General features: G+C 36.7%; 1 protein-coding gene across 2 annotated transcripts; it reads left to right on the top strand.

The window, feature by feature from the left end:
• Positions 1 to 1,191: 1,191 nt before the first annotated feature.
• si:ch211-243a20.3 (uncharacterized protein LOC100151507 homolog) lies at positions 1,192 to 15,118 on the top strand. Of its 2 annotated transcripts, none has more exons than XM_053476671.1 (4): positions 1,192 to 1,475; positions 9,710 to 9,847; positions 12,478 to 12,607; positions 14,299 to 15,118. In XM_053476671.1, the coding sequence occupies exons 2-4, from the start codon at positions 9,724 to 9,726 to the stop codon at positions 14,612 to 14,614; spliced, it is 570 nt and encodes a 189-aa protein (XP_053332646.1). In that variant the 5' UTR covers positions 1,192 to 1,475; positions 9,710 to 9,723; the 3' UTR covers positions 14,615 to 15,118. The 2 variants fall into 2 exon arrangements, with proteins under 2 accessions (XP_053332646.1, XP_053332647.1); XM_053476672.1 differs by lacking the exon at positions 1,192 to 1,475 and adding an exon at positions 5,632 to 5,765.
• The last annotated feature ends 2,388 nt before the right edge of the window (positions 15,119 to 17,506 follow it).

The following is a 17,506-nucleotide window of genomic DNA, read 5'->3' on the forward strand; positions in this document are numbered from 1 at the left end:
AAATTACAGTTGTGTGTAATAAGGAAAGTAAGAGGATTTTCACACACATGAGACAATAAGTAAGAACTCACAGGATTGGGTCTAAACAGCTGTGTGGCCATAGAAAACCCACTTAGTGAGAAAAATGGAAAAAGGCCTATTATAATGATCACCCTATATCGTACAGTAGGTGACTGGGTTGTTTTTTCATTTTAAGAAACATAATATCAATTAATGAATTTTACTACTACTACTACTGTATATTCTGCTTATTGGTCATAAATAGTTTGCAGTTATTAAATATCTGCCATATCAGTCCTGCTTTTGTAAAGTCTCGCAATTCTTCTTCTTCTTTTTTTAGTAAGAGCTTATTGGTGCAGCGTAACTTCCAAAGACTTTTAAATAAGGTACGAAATAAGGAGATGGCTGCTTCACATGAAAGTAATTATTTCTATTAGGGGTAAAGCAGCTATTTTAAGGAGTCTTGATATCCTAAAATCAAATCGAGCTTGTCATAACAAGCTATTACACGTTATCGGACACTGTGGCTAACTCCCTATCTTCTGAGTGAGGAGGAATCCAGCTTGAATGATGTATGCTTCGTGCTTAATAAGAAACAGGTCTGCATGCGCGCTGTAGCCCAGCAACCAATAGTAGCAAAGAGGCCAAGTCTGATCTCATAAATTCAATGAAAACAGATCAGAGAGAAAAGAGGAGAGATAGAAACGAAGCAAAAGAGAAAGAACATCTGGATGTCAGGGACTAAAAAATATTTCAGGTTTCATAATCTTCCTGTTTTTTTTATTCTTTTTTATTATTTCTTTCTGTACACTGGGTTACATGTGGAAACAATACACATCATTGGACTATATTTATGCAACGTTAGAACTCAGATGTTTTAGAAATACAGTAAAGTTTCATTATATGATACTTTATTAGGGCATTGGTAATATGTAATATTACTAGTGCCCTAATATATTATTAGTAATATTGTATTAGAAACTATTCTACTACACTGTATTTTACCATGGACTGAGAACATTTGACTTGACTGTGTGCTTTTTGATGTTTATTTGCTGGAGTGTGTGCATCTGTGTGGCAAAAAAAAAAAAGAAAAAAAGCAGAAAGTGTAAAAAGTTCCCATGTGGACACAGCTGGATTACAGAAAAGGGGGGTGGGGGGTAATAGAGATAAAGAGAGAGAGACAGAGAGAGAAGGAGAAAGAGAGAGTTTAAAGTTGAAGACAACAACAACAAGCAACTCCTCAATCAGTGGGACAATGCATGCGTAGTTCCACCTATAATTCATATTACTGCTGCTCAGAAAAAAGAGGGAGGGTAAAAAAGAAGAGTTATACACACTGATTCAAAAAAGCTAAGCAGTGGGGAGCTGTAAAAACAGTGGACAGAAGGTAACACACACAAAAAAAATCTGATTTTGAAAAATCCTGCAAATGTAAAACAACCAGGGGAAGAATTCTATCATCTTCAGAAAGTGTAAGTAAAATGTTTATTTATATTTAAAAAATATATAAAAAAGATTTCTTAAACACATTCTTATTTAAGCCTAACATATTATAGTTTGTGCATGCTGTTTGGTTTCTTTCAATTTCTCTTTTATACAAATAATTTACATGTTGCTGTACAAGAGCTCAATGTGCATTTGGCTCTAATATCAAACTCTTTTAGCCACATGATGCATGAGGCATCAGACTGAGATTCATGTGTCTATCCAATGGCTCTGCTGGGAAAGACAATGAACCCAAACCATGGAAATTAATACTATTTCCTTACTAGTAATATTTTGGCATTAGATGTATTCGAATGATATTTTATTTGGAGGCTTTAATTTATATTTGTAATATAATGTGCGCCAAATACTGTATAAAACAAAATTGTTGGAGTTAACGTTTTGTGCTCTGGAGTTTGTTTACCCTTTATTTCTGAATCACTCCAATTTCCAGCCATGTCTGCTGTCTTATTTGTTGACTTTAGGTTTCGCCTCCTGCTGTCTCTTCTCTCTGTTTTCAATTCAGCCAACTCAAACTGTGTCTTGGCGTCTTTTCAACCATGAGCCATTTTGATAATCCCAGGTCAAACTTGTTTCCTTTCAAAATTAGTTATCAACTTCAAAGCAGATAATTTCAAAAGTTATGTCAATATTTATTTGAGGAAACCAGGGCATGTTAAAAGTTTAGAATTTGTAGGCATTTTTTTAAGTTAAGCAAATAATCTTTATGTAGGTTAAAAAACTTAAACATACAGTAAATAGTGCTGTTAAACAAGGTGAAAAAAGGTGAAAGGTGATAGTGACTGTGACATGTGATGGTGGCGGGCCCAAGCACCCTGCGCCATCGCCACCCTGGTGCTCCAGTAAGACAATGGGCACACTGGGCACATGCATTTAAAGGGGACATACCAATGGCATCCGGTGTAAAACCTATGCCAAGCTTATAGGTGCGGACCGGATAGTCCACTGTGGCGACCCTTTGCCGGGAGCAGCCGAAAGATCAACAACAGCAACAACCACCAATACCATAATGGCATAATTTTAGAAAAAGGGGGAATTTTATGTTTAGATCTCCAAAAAGCCCCAGATGCTGGAAAAAAAGCATCACACTATGAAGTCACTTAATATAATGTCACTCAATATAATGCTTTTCAACATAGGTTTAAGGCATCGTCACAACTGAACTGTTTGAGAAATCAAACATCCCTCTACAATTTTTCATCCTCTATGTTTTGAGATCACATTGGCCTGCTTGCCAATTTTTATTACCCCCAAAAAGCCTCAAATGTTGGGAAAAATATCTTCACACACTATGACATGGAATCCTTAGAAAAACAATAGGCCCCTTCACACATTATGACGACATATGGCCGATGTCATAGTGCTTGGGCCCTAATATTTTTTAAAAAATAATAATAAAATATTTTGTCGCACGAATAATTCAGTTGTAATTATAACTACAATTTGGATTTGATTTAATTTTGCCATATCACTTAAAAGCAAATCAAAGTTTATTTATATAGCACCTTTCAGAAGGCTACAAGATGATGTACAACTAAATATACGATGACTAAAATAACAAACCAACTGCTGTTGTTCATAGTGTTATCGCTAAAAGAAGTTAAATCATTAAATCATTAAACCAATCAATCTTTGATTACGATTCATTTATTCTTCTGACCTACATGCATAAAAATTTGTGCACTTTAAAGAGACAATATTATTGACTTAGTAATGGTGACATTTTTACCTCCTGCACAGGCTAATACCACCCCAACCCCAACCCAAAGAGGTAATCGGCATAAGTGCTTGACACCTGGCCACACCTCTTTAAAAGCTCTCTGAATGCTTCACACCATGTGCGGGCATTATTCTGTGCCAGTCTACAGAGCAGCACTACACCACCGATTGTCTTAACACCACTGATTGTCTTGAAAGAAAGATTACACTTTGTAATACAGTCATGTCCAAAAGATTTGGAACAAAGATGGCCTCTGTACAACACCACCTTGAATTTGCAATGAAACACTCAATATGTGAGCAAAGCCAGTGCTCTTAGGTTTATTTCAAAAGTGTGGCATTAACCATACACAAACCCATTTTGGAGGCTCGTAAATAATGGAACAAATGGTTAACAAGTAGTTGCATAGACAGATGTGGCCTAATTAAGCAGAAAAAAAACCTGGATGTCGTTCTGAATGTTACATTTGCCATTTAGTAGCTGTTCACTCAAGATCTCAACATGAGGTCCAAAGAAGTGTTTATGCAAGTAAATGTGACCATTATTTAACTGGATTTCACCAGGTGCAAACCACTGGTAACCCTCAAGTAAAGATTAGACTTAACCAGAAAACGTTGTCAGATTCTTTGGACTGATGTAATTAAACTTTTCATGTACCAGAATGATGGGAAGAGAAAGGTATGGAGAAAGAAACGAACTCATGATCCAAAGCAAACAGTACCAAATCATTTGTCAAACATGGTGGAGTGTTATGGCATACAGTAAGCGTGTATGGCTGCAAATGGAAGTCACTGGTGAATTCTGAAATATAGAGCTATAGTACAGTATATATTCAGATTCTGCAGCTTTATATTGCAGGTAAATAATGACACAAAACATACATTTAAAGCTACTATTGAAAAAGAAATGGGATATTTTTCACTGGCCAAGTCAGTCACCTGATCCCAACCCAACAGAGACGGCCTTTCATGTACTTTTTATGCATTTGGTGAAGGTCATTGGTTCCAGACTTCAGGAAGTCACTGACAGCAATGATTTTCATCCAAGTATTTAAATAGAACTCATATGTTTGTAATTATGTAAGTTTTCATTATTTATGAACCACAAAATGGTGTGTGTGTGTGTGTGTGTCTGTGTGTGTGTGTGTGTGTGTGTATAAAAAATGGCAGTAATTGAGGGTTTAATGCTACAATCTGGTCAAACCCCTTAAATTAAAGCTGAAAGTAATTTCAATTCAGTAAGGTGGTATACCGAGGCTAAATGGCAAAAAACATAAATTTGCTCCAAAATTTATAGATTTACAATTTGTATTTTGAGTTAATAATATACCGAGTGAGGAATCATTATGGAAAAAAGCTGAGGTTGCGTTACACATTTGTGTCTTCCAAACTAAGGACGACTTACACCCCCAACAACACCCCCCCCCCCCACCCCCATCATCTGGCCCGTTGACTCGCTTTGCTGACGTCCCTCACTGATGTGCTGGTGAACAAGCAAATCTAAGACACCCAGAAAAACAATAAGTACAGTATTATATCCACACTATATTCACCACTCAATGTGCAGGTTGTATTTACACAACCAGGTGTACACCAGAATTAGGGGTAGCTTAGAAGACTCAATAATACTAAAGCTTATGTGTTCATCAAGGTTACCGGACATAATGATGTGGATGGGTTCAGTTATCAGAGTAACTCAGTGGAGAAGGTGATTGTCTAGAGCTTGAACGTGTAACAGTTTAGGTAGGGATTTAGAATTTAAACTATGCTGTCTAGCCACTTCTGGCTTTTTATGAATTTATGAATTCCGTATCAGTCCGTGAATCCAGATACAGACATAATGAGTTTGGTTATCCCTTTCAAGTTGTGCCAGAAGATAAGTGGGGACTGAGTAAGGTTGGAATTGGCTTGCCTGTGCCATTCTAGACACTAGTGAGCCTGCTCTTGTACGAGGCAAGACCTTACTAAATGACCGGGTTTTCCACAATAAAGGCAGAGGTTTGTTTGAATTTGGCATTGACACTCCTCTAGGGTTAACTGCATAGGTTTAAATGTATTGTGAACAATGAGTTTAGCCAAAACAACAGACTTGTTGTGATTTTGGTGAGCTGGTGAAATGAAACATGACTTACAGTTCTCAGGAAGAAACAATGTGGCCTGGCACAGAAGGATGGCTGCCTATGGTGCTCCCAGAAACAGCTGGTCTGTCCTCATAGCCAGAACAATTAAATCATCCAACTCTTTGGGAAGTTCCCAGGCAGCAAGTTCATCCTTTAGGAAATCTAAAAGCTCTTAATGAAAAGGATAATATTAGGCATGCCTGTTCCAACTGCTGTCTGTTATGTATGTTCTAAATTCAATGGCATAATCAGTGATAGATTAATTAACTTGTGACAGGCAGATAAAGCTCCTTGAAGCCTCTTTTACTGGCACCACTGGATCAAACAGCTTGCAAGTTCTTCCTGGCAAACTGGCAAACATTTGACCACCTACTCACTAGAGAGGGGATGACATCATCTTTTTCTTAATTTGTCAAGGTAATTGTTTGGTGGATGAGTTTCATGATTAACTCCACTTTTATATATGCTACAATGGGCAAAGATATTTTGTCAAAATAGGGTTTGTTTAATATGTACAACCTGATCATATCAGAGCATGTTATAAATTGTCAAGGATCAGTTGAATCAAGACAAGGTTTCAGCACCTTAGTTTCTCTTGCATTTCCTGCTCTGTAATCCACCAGGTCTTTTCCATGCTACTTTCAAGTCCTCATCTCCTGCACACCTGAATCAGCTCAGGTAACCAACAAGCATCTTTATAAGGTTCCGCAATCATGGCTCTGTTGTAGGATGTCTTATCTGAGTACTTCATTATATTTCTAGTAACCTTGCTCATGTTTTCATTGATTAATAATGGTTTCGAGTTGGCTTTGCTTTAAAGAACTTTTATTTCTGTCTCACGATTTGAGAAAACGGCAACAAATTTGTCTCTTTTCTTACTGTACATATTTTGGGATTTGTTTGCTTGTGCACTAGACTGCTCCTTTAGCTATGAACCCTGCACTCTGTATGAAGGACTTTGATCTGTGCCACACATGTTGTACTTGCTCATTTTTCTGACACGACGTTGTAACCCAATCCCTTGTTTAAGGATAACAATTCCTGCCTTACGTTTCAGACATAATTCTAACTTCACATAAATATGATTTCCGGATATGCATGACTGAATTCTATTCTTTTCTGCACTAACCATCTCTACTTCCTTGATTTGATTTTGCTTTTAAAAATAAACTTACTTAATATTACGTGATGTAACATCAGTGTACAGTATGCTTTTGGGTTCACTCTCTTTGTTTACACACCCATGAGGGGAAGACTGCATTCATCATATTGTCATGGTATTAGGAATATTTTATAATGCCCTTTAGCCTGATGAATGTTTTTGTAGTCTTCCAATGATTTATCAGTGAGGGACTTTGGGAGACCTTAAAGTGGTTTAAGTGCAACATCAATTTTAAACCTTAAAGGAAGACTGGCAAATGCACCAGTTCTGAGGATGCCTCACCCCAAGGTCTAATTTGCATTCAAAGTTGACACCTCGGATATACAAGTCTGTGCTGTATTCTCCCTGCATGCAGAGCCTAATCAGAAGTGTACAGTCTTTTCAGACTGTTTAACCCCACCATGAACAGGAACTTTGATGTTGGGAATCATGAAATTATGGCTGTAAAATTAGCATTGCAGGAGTGCAGGCACTCCCTGGAAGTTGCTGAGCACCAATTCCTAATTTGCAACAACCATAAAAAAAACCTGGCTTATATTTAGGAGGCCACGCAGCTGAACCCTTTGGCAGACCAGATGGGCTCTATTTTTCACACATTTTGATCTTGTATTGTTATATAAGCCAGGCACCAAAAAAACATAAATCTGATACCCTTTTAGGACAACAGCATACGCCTTTACAGGAACCCACCCACCAGTCTACAATTGACTCACCCCTCTCTTTTATACATCGCCATTTTTAGATGAAGCATCTGAAATCTGGAGTTTTTGTGCCAACGATTCTGGTGGCTCAGTATGGACACGGGTGTCTAGGCGTACACCAATACGGAAACCGATACCGATACCATACCCTTTGCTTCATCCCCTTCCCATTTCCCTCCAATCCATGGTGCCTTCATTTGTTGACCATTTTAATGGTGAAAATGAGTCCATCATTATACCATATAACAGGCACAAAATAGGCAATGACCCAGGGCAAGTAATCAGCTTGACACCTGGCCACACCTCTTTATAAGCTCTCTGAATGCTTCGGGTCTGCAAGCCAGACTACAAAGCATGATCACACCACTCTGATTTCTGATATTGAGTGTAAAAATGATTATAAATCAACTTCGACATCAGAGTTACATATTACATTACCTCTTACAGTATATAATGGTTCTGGATTTAATAATACTTCCCACTTAAAATGATGTTGTGTAGTTACGTTTGTAGTTCCCTTTGAGTTCTGAACACCAATGCACCCAATTTTTGTATTAATTCTTCATGATATGCTTAACTCAAATGGCCCATAGGCCCTAACTGGTTCATTACTGTGATTGTGTGTAGGATCCTATAGAGCTTTTATCTTTTATACTGCAAATGAGTGCAGTTATACTACCAGCTGCTCATGCTCACAAGACTCTCATGTATACTGTACCACCCCAGGAGTGAAAAAAAAAAACGGTCTAGAAACAATTTTTGTCTTTCAATAAACACAAAATTGTAAATTCGTCTCGGAGGGATGTTGGAAGCTCATTCTAGATCAGCTCTAGGAAATCAGCCCTTGTCTTTGAAAGTCCTGGGATGGGCCAATTTGGAGAAATATCATGGCATCTTGTTTTATTTTCCAGCACCAATTTCATTTATTCCTGTGGTTTTATGTAATGCTTTACCATTTAGACCCCACATCAATGATGTGATTCATTTTGATTACTTTACAGGCTTAACATTGTCCAATCCCGTATTGTGCATGTAGTCACATTTGCTCATGAGTGCACTCTCTTTTGCAGGCTCTCAACATCTGGGATTCCTGAACAAAGGCTACTTTTCTCTGTAGCTTCAAATGAAGCAATTAAATTTCAATTGAATTACTGCAGTCACAAGACCATCATTCCTTTCTGCCTTTTCATGCTTTTTCATGCTCATCTGCTGTGCCTTTGAAAACAGACATCCATGCTTTTTTTAAGTAACTAGAGCAAGAACACAATGAAAGTACTGGAAAATGAGAGCAGAGTAAACACATTTGTGTATTCTGGTATATTGACTTTTAAATAGAATTTATTTTCCTTTCAAACTCTATTCAGCTCCATTTCTCAGGTTTGGAGCAAAACAGAAGCTGGAATAAAATCATATCACCATACAAGAACATCTCTTTTGACACTCTCTTACACATACACATTATATATCCCATCCAAAAGGAAGTAATGATAAGTTAGAGGTAGCTCAATGGTTAAAGTACTGTATTAGACTGCTGATCGGTACAGTAGGTCCCAGGTTCAAATCCCAGCACCACCATGTTGCTACTGTTGGGCCCTTGAGCAAGGCCCTTAACCCTCAACTGCTCCAATGTAAAATGTACATCCAGTACTGTACAGTCAATCCATCAAATCTATTAATGATATATAAGGACACTTTTATTATCTTAGGGATCCAACATGGTTGTACACAGGTGCTTTGGTTAAAAGGAGATATTGGTCAAATGACCACTATTAGAAGCAACTGTCTACCAGATTTTCAAAGTTTGATCATTTTCATACAATTACTTCCCAGTGAAGGGATTTTTTTTTCTTTCCCAGAGTGAGTGAATAAGTTGCTGGTTGCCTTTACACCTCTCTACCTTCAATTTCCGGAAATAAACATTATTAGTAAATTAAATAATTTTTCAGTATATCATTGCCGTCTCAGGTTATAAAATGTTCTCTCTGAAAGAGCTTGCAATAGAATGTGTGTGTGTGAGAGAGTGTTGAGTGTAATGCTCACTCTACCATTTAACAAGGATAGTGCTGAGATGCTTGGGAAGCATGCCTCTGTTTGTTTATGCACCTTGTTGACAGTACAGCAGTTATAATTAGTTAATTAGCAGTATGGGGTCATCAAAATATGAGACTCCACCACGATGAAGTAAGAGCTGGGTCATCCGAAGAGCACAAGATTCAGTCCTTTCTTCATTCACACTTTGAATTGACAGTAAGTCCCAAGAGACAAAAACTCTCTGAAGTTTGCCATGGAGGCCAATAATGTTGGCTTATTAGCTCAGCAATGCATTCTTTTTATCTCCATCTGTGCGTCTGTAATCACTCTCTCTCTCTCTCTCTCTCTCTTCACTACCAGAGACCGTCCTGCCAGCTCTTGGACTGAGGTACTGGCAGGATGAAAGTGCAAATCTGTTTCACGTTAAACTTTTGAAATCCCCCTCCTCTCCCTCTTTCTCGCTTCAGGCCTCTATGCCGTCATGCCCATCCCCATGGCAACAAGGACAATAATGATGCTGGCTGTCATCTTGATGTTTTTGGCTTCGTCGCATGCGATGAGCAATGAGCTGGAAGATTATGGCACCTGGAACTATAGAGAAGGAGGTAAACATTGAAAAAAAAATATATTGCATAGGAAGTGACTCAATGGATTTAGTAACTTCATTGTGTCAGAATTAAAAAGTCAATAGGTGTAAATGTAAAGAGTCTAAAGTTCCAGCCTACTTTATTGTTAGTAAACAACACAACAGCAGTGTTACATCATGCTGGCTTATCTCCTCATTCAAAAGACAGGATTTAGTGCTAAAACTGTGTAATATGTCACTTCCTATTCAATGCAGCTTCCCCTGTGTGTTATTGTATGTAATACTGTATACGGTATATATGTAATGCAGTGGTATTGTCTGCACGTGGTACACCCTATTGCTAAAGACATAATATTCTCTCTCACAATATAGGACGGATAGGATTGTCTTCATTATCATTTTATTTTTAAATAAAAAAATTATCATTATCATTGAGGTTTCCTCCCACAGTCCAAAGACATGCAGATCAGGCTAATTGGTGTTCCCAAATTTACCATAGTGTGTGAATGAGTCGCACCCTGTTCAGGATGTATCCCCCCTCGTGCCCTAAGTCTCCTGGGATAGGCTCTAGGCCCCCTGCGACCCTGTACACAGGACAAAGCAGTAAAGACAATGAGTGATAATGTGTGCTTAGTGTTAAACTGTCTCAAACTTTGAAAGTCAATCCCCCTGGGCAGAAATGCAAATTGTATTGCTACTAAGGATTAATCAATCCAACATCAAATTACAATTACAAACGACCCATCTTCACGTCATATTACAATCAAATTTTAATTACAAATGACTTCATGACATCTATGCTTTATTTAGAAATGTGCCAGAGGTCAAGCAAGGACAGCGGTCTGTTCTAGCACACCCCAGTTAATAATACCCTTGATGTAAAATGTGTGGCAGTATGATAAAACACCTCACATGGTGACATTTTGGCATTTTCTTATTACATGAAGATGTGAAAACTAGGAATGAAACTAGAGCTTTTTTTTTGTTTTATCTACAATTAAGATTATAGCATTTTAATGTCTGGTTACCCCCAAAAGTGCAAAGGAGAAAAAAATGAATTAAAAAAGATGCTGATACTCCAAGAGCTACTTCAATGTTGTAATGTGGATTTAATTATGTGTAGAGTAATTAAAATTAATAAATAATAATAAATCCCACCAATTCAGCAGTAAGAAGTTGCATAATATGTTACGATATGTTATGCTTCAGTTGGTCAGGTCTAGACTCAGCAACGGTATGGGGCAATAAAATTGAGTCAGCTGATGACCTGAATGTACTGAATGACCAGGTTACTACGTCTATGAAGGTTTTCCTCCTTGATGATATGGGAATATTCTGATGATATAGGACTGCTCCTGCTTCCAGAACCACTCTTTCACAATTTAAGTCGTGGAATATAATTCCGTGGAATATCATTTTCACACATGGACTGGCTGTGTGCTGTAATCAAAGCTAAATGTGACTGAATGAAAACTTAGAGTGTGTGACTTTTGGCTAGGCCGTGTATTTACTTTTTTATTTTTATTTTTAAATAATTTCCTTGGTGTTCACCTAGGAAATTATTACTCTTATCTAAAGAGAAACGCTAGTTACTCAAATTTATCATATCATAATTAGGTATGATATGATATTATAAAAAAAAATTGGTAACCCCAATAGTTATGTGACTTTTAAATAACCTATTGATCTTAGCACATTTATAGCTATACATTTCCTTTATAGCAAGAAATCTTACATAAATATCTATTTAAATATATTTTTTAATTACATTTCTCTCCATGCACATGAACATCCTATTTACTTTTCTTTTAAAAAAAATAATGTTCCATATTTATGTGGAACCTACTGTACTCTGAACAAAATATTAATATAAGTAAAATATATATACATAAAAATAATTAGAGACTATCCTCTATAGGGATAGTCATATTTTTGCATCATCTCAAAAATTCAATGCTTAAATATCGATTTTTTACATTACAAAAATAAATAAATAAATAAATAAATAAATATCACAATCAGGGAACAGGTGGTATTTACTACACTACAGTACATTAATTAAACATTAGCTATAATACTATATTTATAGTAAATAATGAATTGCCTACAGATTTAATTGTGACTCTTGATTAAAGCAGTAAATAAAACATCTGTGCAACCTGTGTTTTAGATTTTAACCATCTTTAACAGGCTTTAATTAATTCTTTAAGATATTACACAGTGCAAACATTTTCTCCATTTCCTCACATTGTGCCTATTCACATTATTAATTCTTTTTGGAAGAAAATGTAAATCATCATCAGTGAGCAAGTCTATACACAATCCAGAGAGCTAAGTATGTTTCCACCTAAAATAATGAAGGAGTCCAATCGGCTGTAAAAGTTATTGAATTTATGACAATGACAGAAATCTAATGAATGATTTTTTTTTCTTCTCAATTAAAATTCTAAAGGAATAATAACCCTCACAGACATTATTTATGAAGAGATTGTACAGGACTGAAAATTACATTGTGGTCTGCTCACAGTCTGGCAGTTTTACAGCCCATAGCAAACAGAAATGAACACAAATGTTATGATCTCATCTCCACGACCTCGCGAGTCTTTAACATTATTATTTTCTCTGTTTGACCTCATGTTGTTACGATAGCGGAGCACGTGAACGTGGCTAATGTTAGGAGTGTAACAAGAGTGCTGGACAGTTGGGGCAAGCGCATCTTTAACGAGATCAAGACGCTGCTGCACTCCCAGCCCAATACTCTCCTGCCTGACTACTCAAGGTATACTGCTGTGCTTGCACACTTACAGTATATTACATTTTTCATTACAGCATTATGACTCCCCGGAGCACTCCTCCTATGTTCTGGCTAAACATGGAACCAGTGATGGGTCAAGTGCTGCATGTCTTGATAAATCAGTGAAGGTTATATTGGAGGATAGTACATCCTTTGAGATGTGTAGTCTAGCAGCCTGGGGATTATGAAAGGAGAGAGGTCACACATGGATAAATGATTTCTCAAAGATTGTTTGGATGAATAATGGCTCTGTCTTTCTTGAAATCTTTTCTCAAAAGGAAATGCTCTGTTTTACAATAAAAGGATAAACATTTGGCATACAGAGATTATCTGCAAATTGCCTTTCTACTTAAAGTGCATTAGAGCACACATCACTGAGGTCTATTACTTTGACCAATGTATCAGGGCACCCACAAAAAAATCAAGAATTTATAGACAAACAGTTAAACATTTACAATTGTTAAGATAATTTATAGTATTGTGCATATACAAGTGGCGTTCAAGTTAAATCAGGACTTTTGATTGTGCAGAAATACAAAAGACAATTATGAGGCTAAAACTACTTTTATTTCTTTACATAATCCACTGCTACACCAATGCACTTATCCCAGAATTTCACTAGTGCTTGGACAGCATCAAGGTAGAACATTTTCTCAGTACGCCAGAGCCATGATTGAACTGCCTGTTCACGTCTGAAATGCTAGCCTCTCAGGAACTCCCTTAACGGCCCAAACATGTGGAAATGGCTTGGAGAGATGTCAGAACTGTATAGTATATGTGCCAATAACTCCCAGCTGAGTTCCTCTAATGTATAGGTGGTGCGACAGGTAGTATGATATGAGGTTGTACATTACAAAACAAAAAAAACCCAGTCCTTTTCTTCCATTAAAGGAATGGGCCATAAGAGGAGTTCCATACGATTGTGTGTTTTCTTATTTATCATATTCAACCATTCATTTTAAAACATGCTAATTACCTCCAATAAGTAATAGTTTATAATCAATAGAGTGACAAATGTGACCCTAGACCAACTAATGGTTCCTGGTCTTAAAACGAGTACTGTAAATGTTTTTGCAGGCTTTAAAGTCTCACCTGCTGCATGCTTACAGTGCATTGCTGCATGTTCTCAGAGAACACTGTGAAATAAAAACCCACACATATCTGCTTTTATCTTAGATTAAAAAAAAAAATTGATTTGATTTAAAGTCAGCTGTTTAGAAAAAAAAATCAGATGGATCTGCTCTATAAAAAGGAGCACACAATGAATCAGGGGTGGTGCTCATGTCTGGGTAGCTCGGCTTTGCAGGTTGATATGAAATCATGTTTTTAGCTTGCTTCAGAGTATTGATTTATTTTTCTGTAGCTGAAACAAACTAAACCCCTCAAACATTCACACACACACACACGCACACACACACACTCTTATGTGCACACCTTAATTTTTTTCTCTATTTAAGCCACATGGATTCTTACCCACATACTGCCTACATTTTTAACTTGATACTGAAACACATACACACTCCCACAAATATTTGTAACATGTCTTCCTCTCTCTCTCTCTCTCTCTCTCTCTCTCTCTCTCACACACACACACACACACACACACACACACACACACACACACACACACACATACACACTCAATCTCTCTAAAACTTTGTTCTTTGGCTTCACAGAGTAAGTCCTCTCTCCGAGTCTCTCAATGATCTCTTCAGAGAAGTCTCCCACTTACAAAGGCGCATCACAGACCTCAACAATCGCCTAGCAACCTTGGAACCCTTTCTCCGTCGTCATGGCTACCATGAGGAAGACAAGGATGCCACCAAAGTGCCCCCCCAGAGCCTAAAAGCTGTAGGAACAAGTCTGGCACAGTACCCACGCCAGCACAGGGTTCGAGTGGCCGGGCCCATGAACAGGGTGGCTCGAACCAGGAGAGTGAGGTTGTACAAGGATAAAAACGGGAAGGTCAAAGTCAGGGAGATAGGAACATAGAAAGGAAACAGAAATATATGTTCTAGATGAAGACGTATAAAGATATCAATATTTTTAAAAAGATAATAATAATATTCAGATCTTATTTGTGATGCATCGAGTATAATCAGAATCTTGTCCAAGGTGAATCGTCATTCTTATATCAACCTGCTTTACGTACAACATATAAATTATACAGTAATATACTCTTTCTGCTGGCTGCACTAGTGTCAGTTTAGATCTCAAAGGTCCAATCAGAGTTCTCAGGCAGAGGAAACTTTAAGAGGCTTTCACTGGACTGTAACTAACACCTTCGGCATGGAAAACTTTGCCTAGCTTGTTACCAGTCCCCTGGTGATCTACTTCTTTCACCAAGTTAGTTTTAAAAGCCTCAGAGGAAATTCATGTTTTATATTTGAAGTTTGTACTTTTGAGATGAGGACAGAAGCTAATACACGAGTGTGAGAATTAAGCTGAATAAACCGCTTCTCAATAAACATGTGCAGAAACACTCCGTGATCTTAATGTTTGTCATGTTCTCCATTAATTATTCAGTACCAGTTTACTGACTCATAATACAGCAATTTACAAGAGAGTGGGTTCACCTGAATGAATCATTTACTAGTAGACTAAAAACACTGTTAGTTTATACAGATATGGGTCAAAGACAAAAAAAGGATTTTAACACATTAATTTCAGTAAAATGCTTTACTCTAGAGGGCTGAGTGTTTACTATACACTCCTATTATTTGTATTTCGGAAAAAAAATATCAATTAAAATGTCATTTTGTATAATAGATAACTGTCAAACAAGGAACCACATTTTAAATCATGCACCATGGAAAATAGATAAATATATCATACTTTTTAAATCTATAGAATACCAAAACATTTCGCTATAGTTTTATATTTCGCTATTATGATTACAACAGCATTCTGTGTTCTTGGTTTAAACCTAGGGCTGTTTTTTTTTATTTACAAGGCCATTTAAATATTTTTCTTGCATTAATAAATAAATAAATCATAATAATAATAACTATTATTGTGGGCAAAAGTGGGCATAACTTTTTATTTACTGACATAAGTCATTCGAATTGCACATGTTGTTAGAGTAATTTTTCCTATTTTACAAAATGACTTTTTTACAGTCTCTATCACAGTGCATGCATCTGCACCATTATTAAATGCAACTGTAAAATCCTCTTTGAAAATCCCCCTTGTCGCAGTTGTTGGTTTCTCACTACCCTATAGAATATTTATGGAGATGACACCATTAACAAGAGCAATGTGCACAGATAGATGAATAAGTCTTAAAAAGTAGAAACCAGCACTGAAGACAAAGACAAACCATGCAGTGGAAGACTAGGAAGAAAACATTGTGCTGCATCTGGCAAAACAAGTACTACACATAAACTTGAATAAAGCATGGTGATGGAAGCATGATGCTACTGTAAAAAGTCCAACTAATCAAAACCAAATACAGAAACATCTTTAAAAAAACAACAAGGATGGTAAAGACAGAATGACAGTATGGTAATTCACAGGTTGTTGACATGAAGATTCATTGAGATTATAAGGATCTGTCAGGAAAGATCATCTACAGAATTCTAAATATGATACTTATATAACTGAGTTTTCAGTTTGGGATTTTTAATACATTTACAAAATTGCATAATTAAAACAAGTCATTTTCAAAATGAATTAAATCATGAAAATTATATATATGTACATAATATTTACAGCGTTGAGCAAAAGTATTAAGACAACATATGCCATGTATTATAATACACAAAACATGTGATGTCATCAATTAGTTCTCCCCTATCTGGCTGGAGACTTGTGCCAATTAGAAGCAGCTGGTTTAATTAATGGATAGAACAAATATGTGGCAAGACTTTTACCTCCTGAAGCCTGAATTCACACCTCTGCACACGAATAGCTATAACTAGGAAATTTTCATGTGAACTGTAAAGTTCTGTGGCAAATTTCTGTACATGATCTTCAGGAAGTGATCAAGCAGGCATGGATTGAAAAAGTGACACTAGAGTACTGCGGACGTCTTTATGACTACAGTATGCTCAGTCGGATATACTGTAGATATACAGTATACACTACAGTATGTTTGACAAGTAAAGGACCTCATAGAAAATACAGGATTGATTGTTGTACAGCAATTTTACTGCATAAAATAACAATTTATAACATTTCAGAATGTAATTAAAACATTGAATTTCACTTTATATTTTTTTCCACCACTGTACTAAAGAGATCCGAATATGTTGTAAACACACACACACACACACACACACACACACACACACACACACACACATTCATTCATTCATTCATTCATTCAGTGACCTAAAAAGATCTGACCTTTGTGAATTAAAGTGTGTCTAATGCGAGGACTGTGTAATCACTACACCTTACTGTACACACGGTGGCAGACTTGTGTCACTTGTGTGCTTCGGCGGCTTGCCCATTCCGTAGATAATTGCTTCCAATCATAGAATCTAGTAAAATCAAATAACGACCTGCTAATTTAATATAATGTTTTAAGGCAGTCAGACGATTCAGTCTGAATAAAGTAAAAAAAAAAAAAAGAAATTCTATAATTTATAAAGAACATTCCTAATTACATCACTAATAACATCACTAATTTAATTAAATGCAAAAATGTGTAAAAATAATCATACAAGCACAAGATTTGAAAAGAAATGTCTGAAACGAAACATGCACGGACAGACCAGGATGATGGTAGAATATTCTCAGCGGCTCACTGCATGTGTATGCTCGAAGCCTTTAGACGGGCATCTGCTTCAAGTTATGATCAGGTTATGTGAATTTTTCATATACGGATTACCGTATGTGTGTGGGTGTCTGTCTAGGGTATGAGATGCATTCATGTAAGAT

Source organism: Clarias gariepinus, chromosome 18, assembly GCF_024256425.1.
Source record: "Clarias gariepinus isolate MV-2021 ecotype Netherlands chromosome 18, CGAR_prim_01v2, whole genome shotgun sequence".
NCBI lineage: Eukaryota > Metazoa > Chordata > Actinopteri > Siluriformes > Clariidae > Clarias > Clarias gariepinus.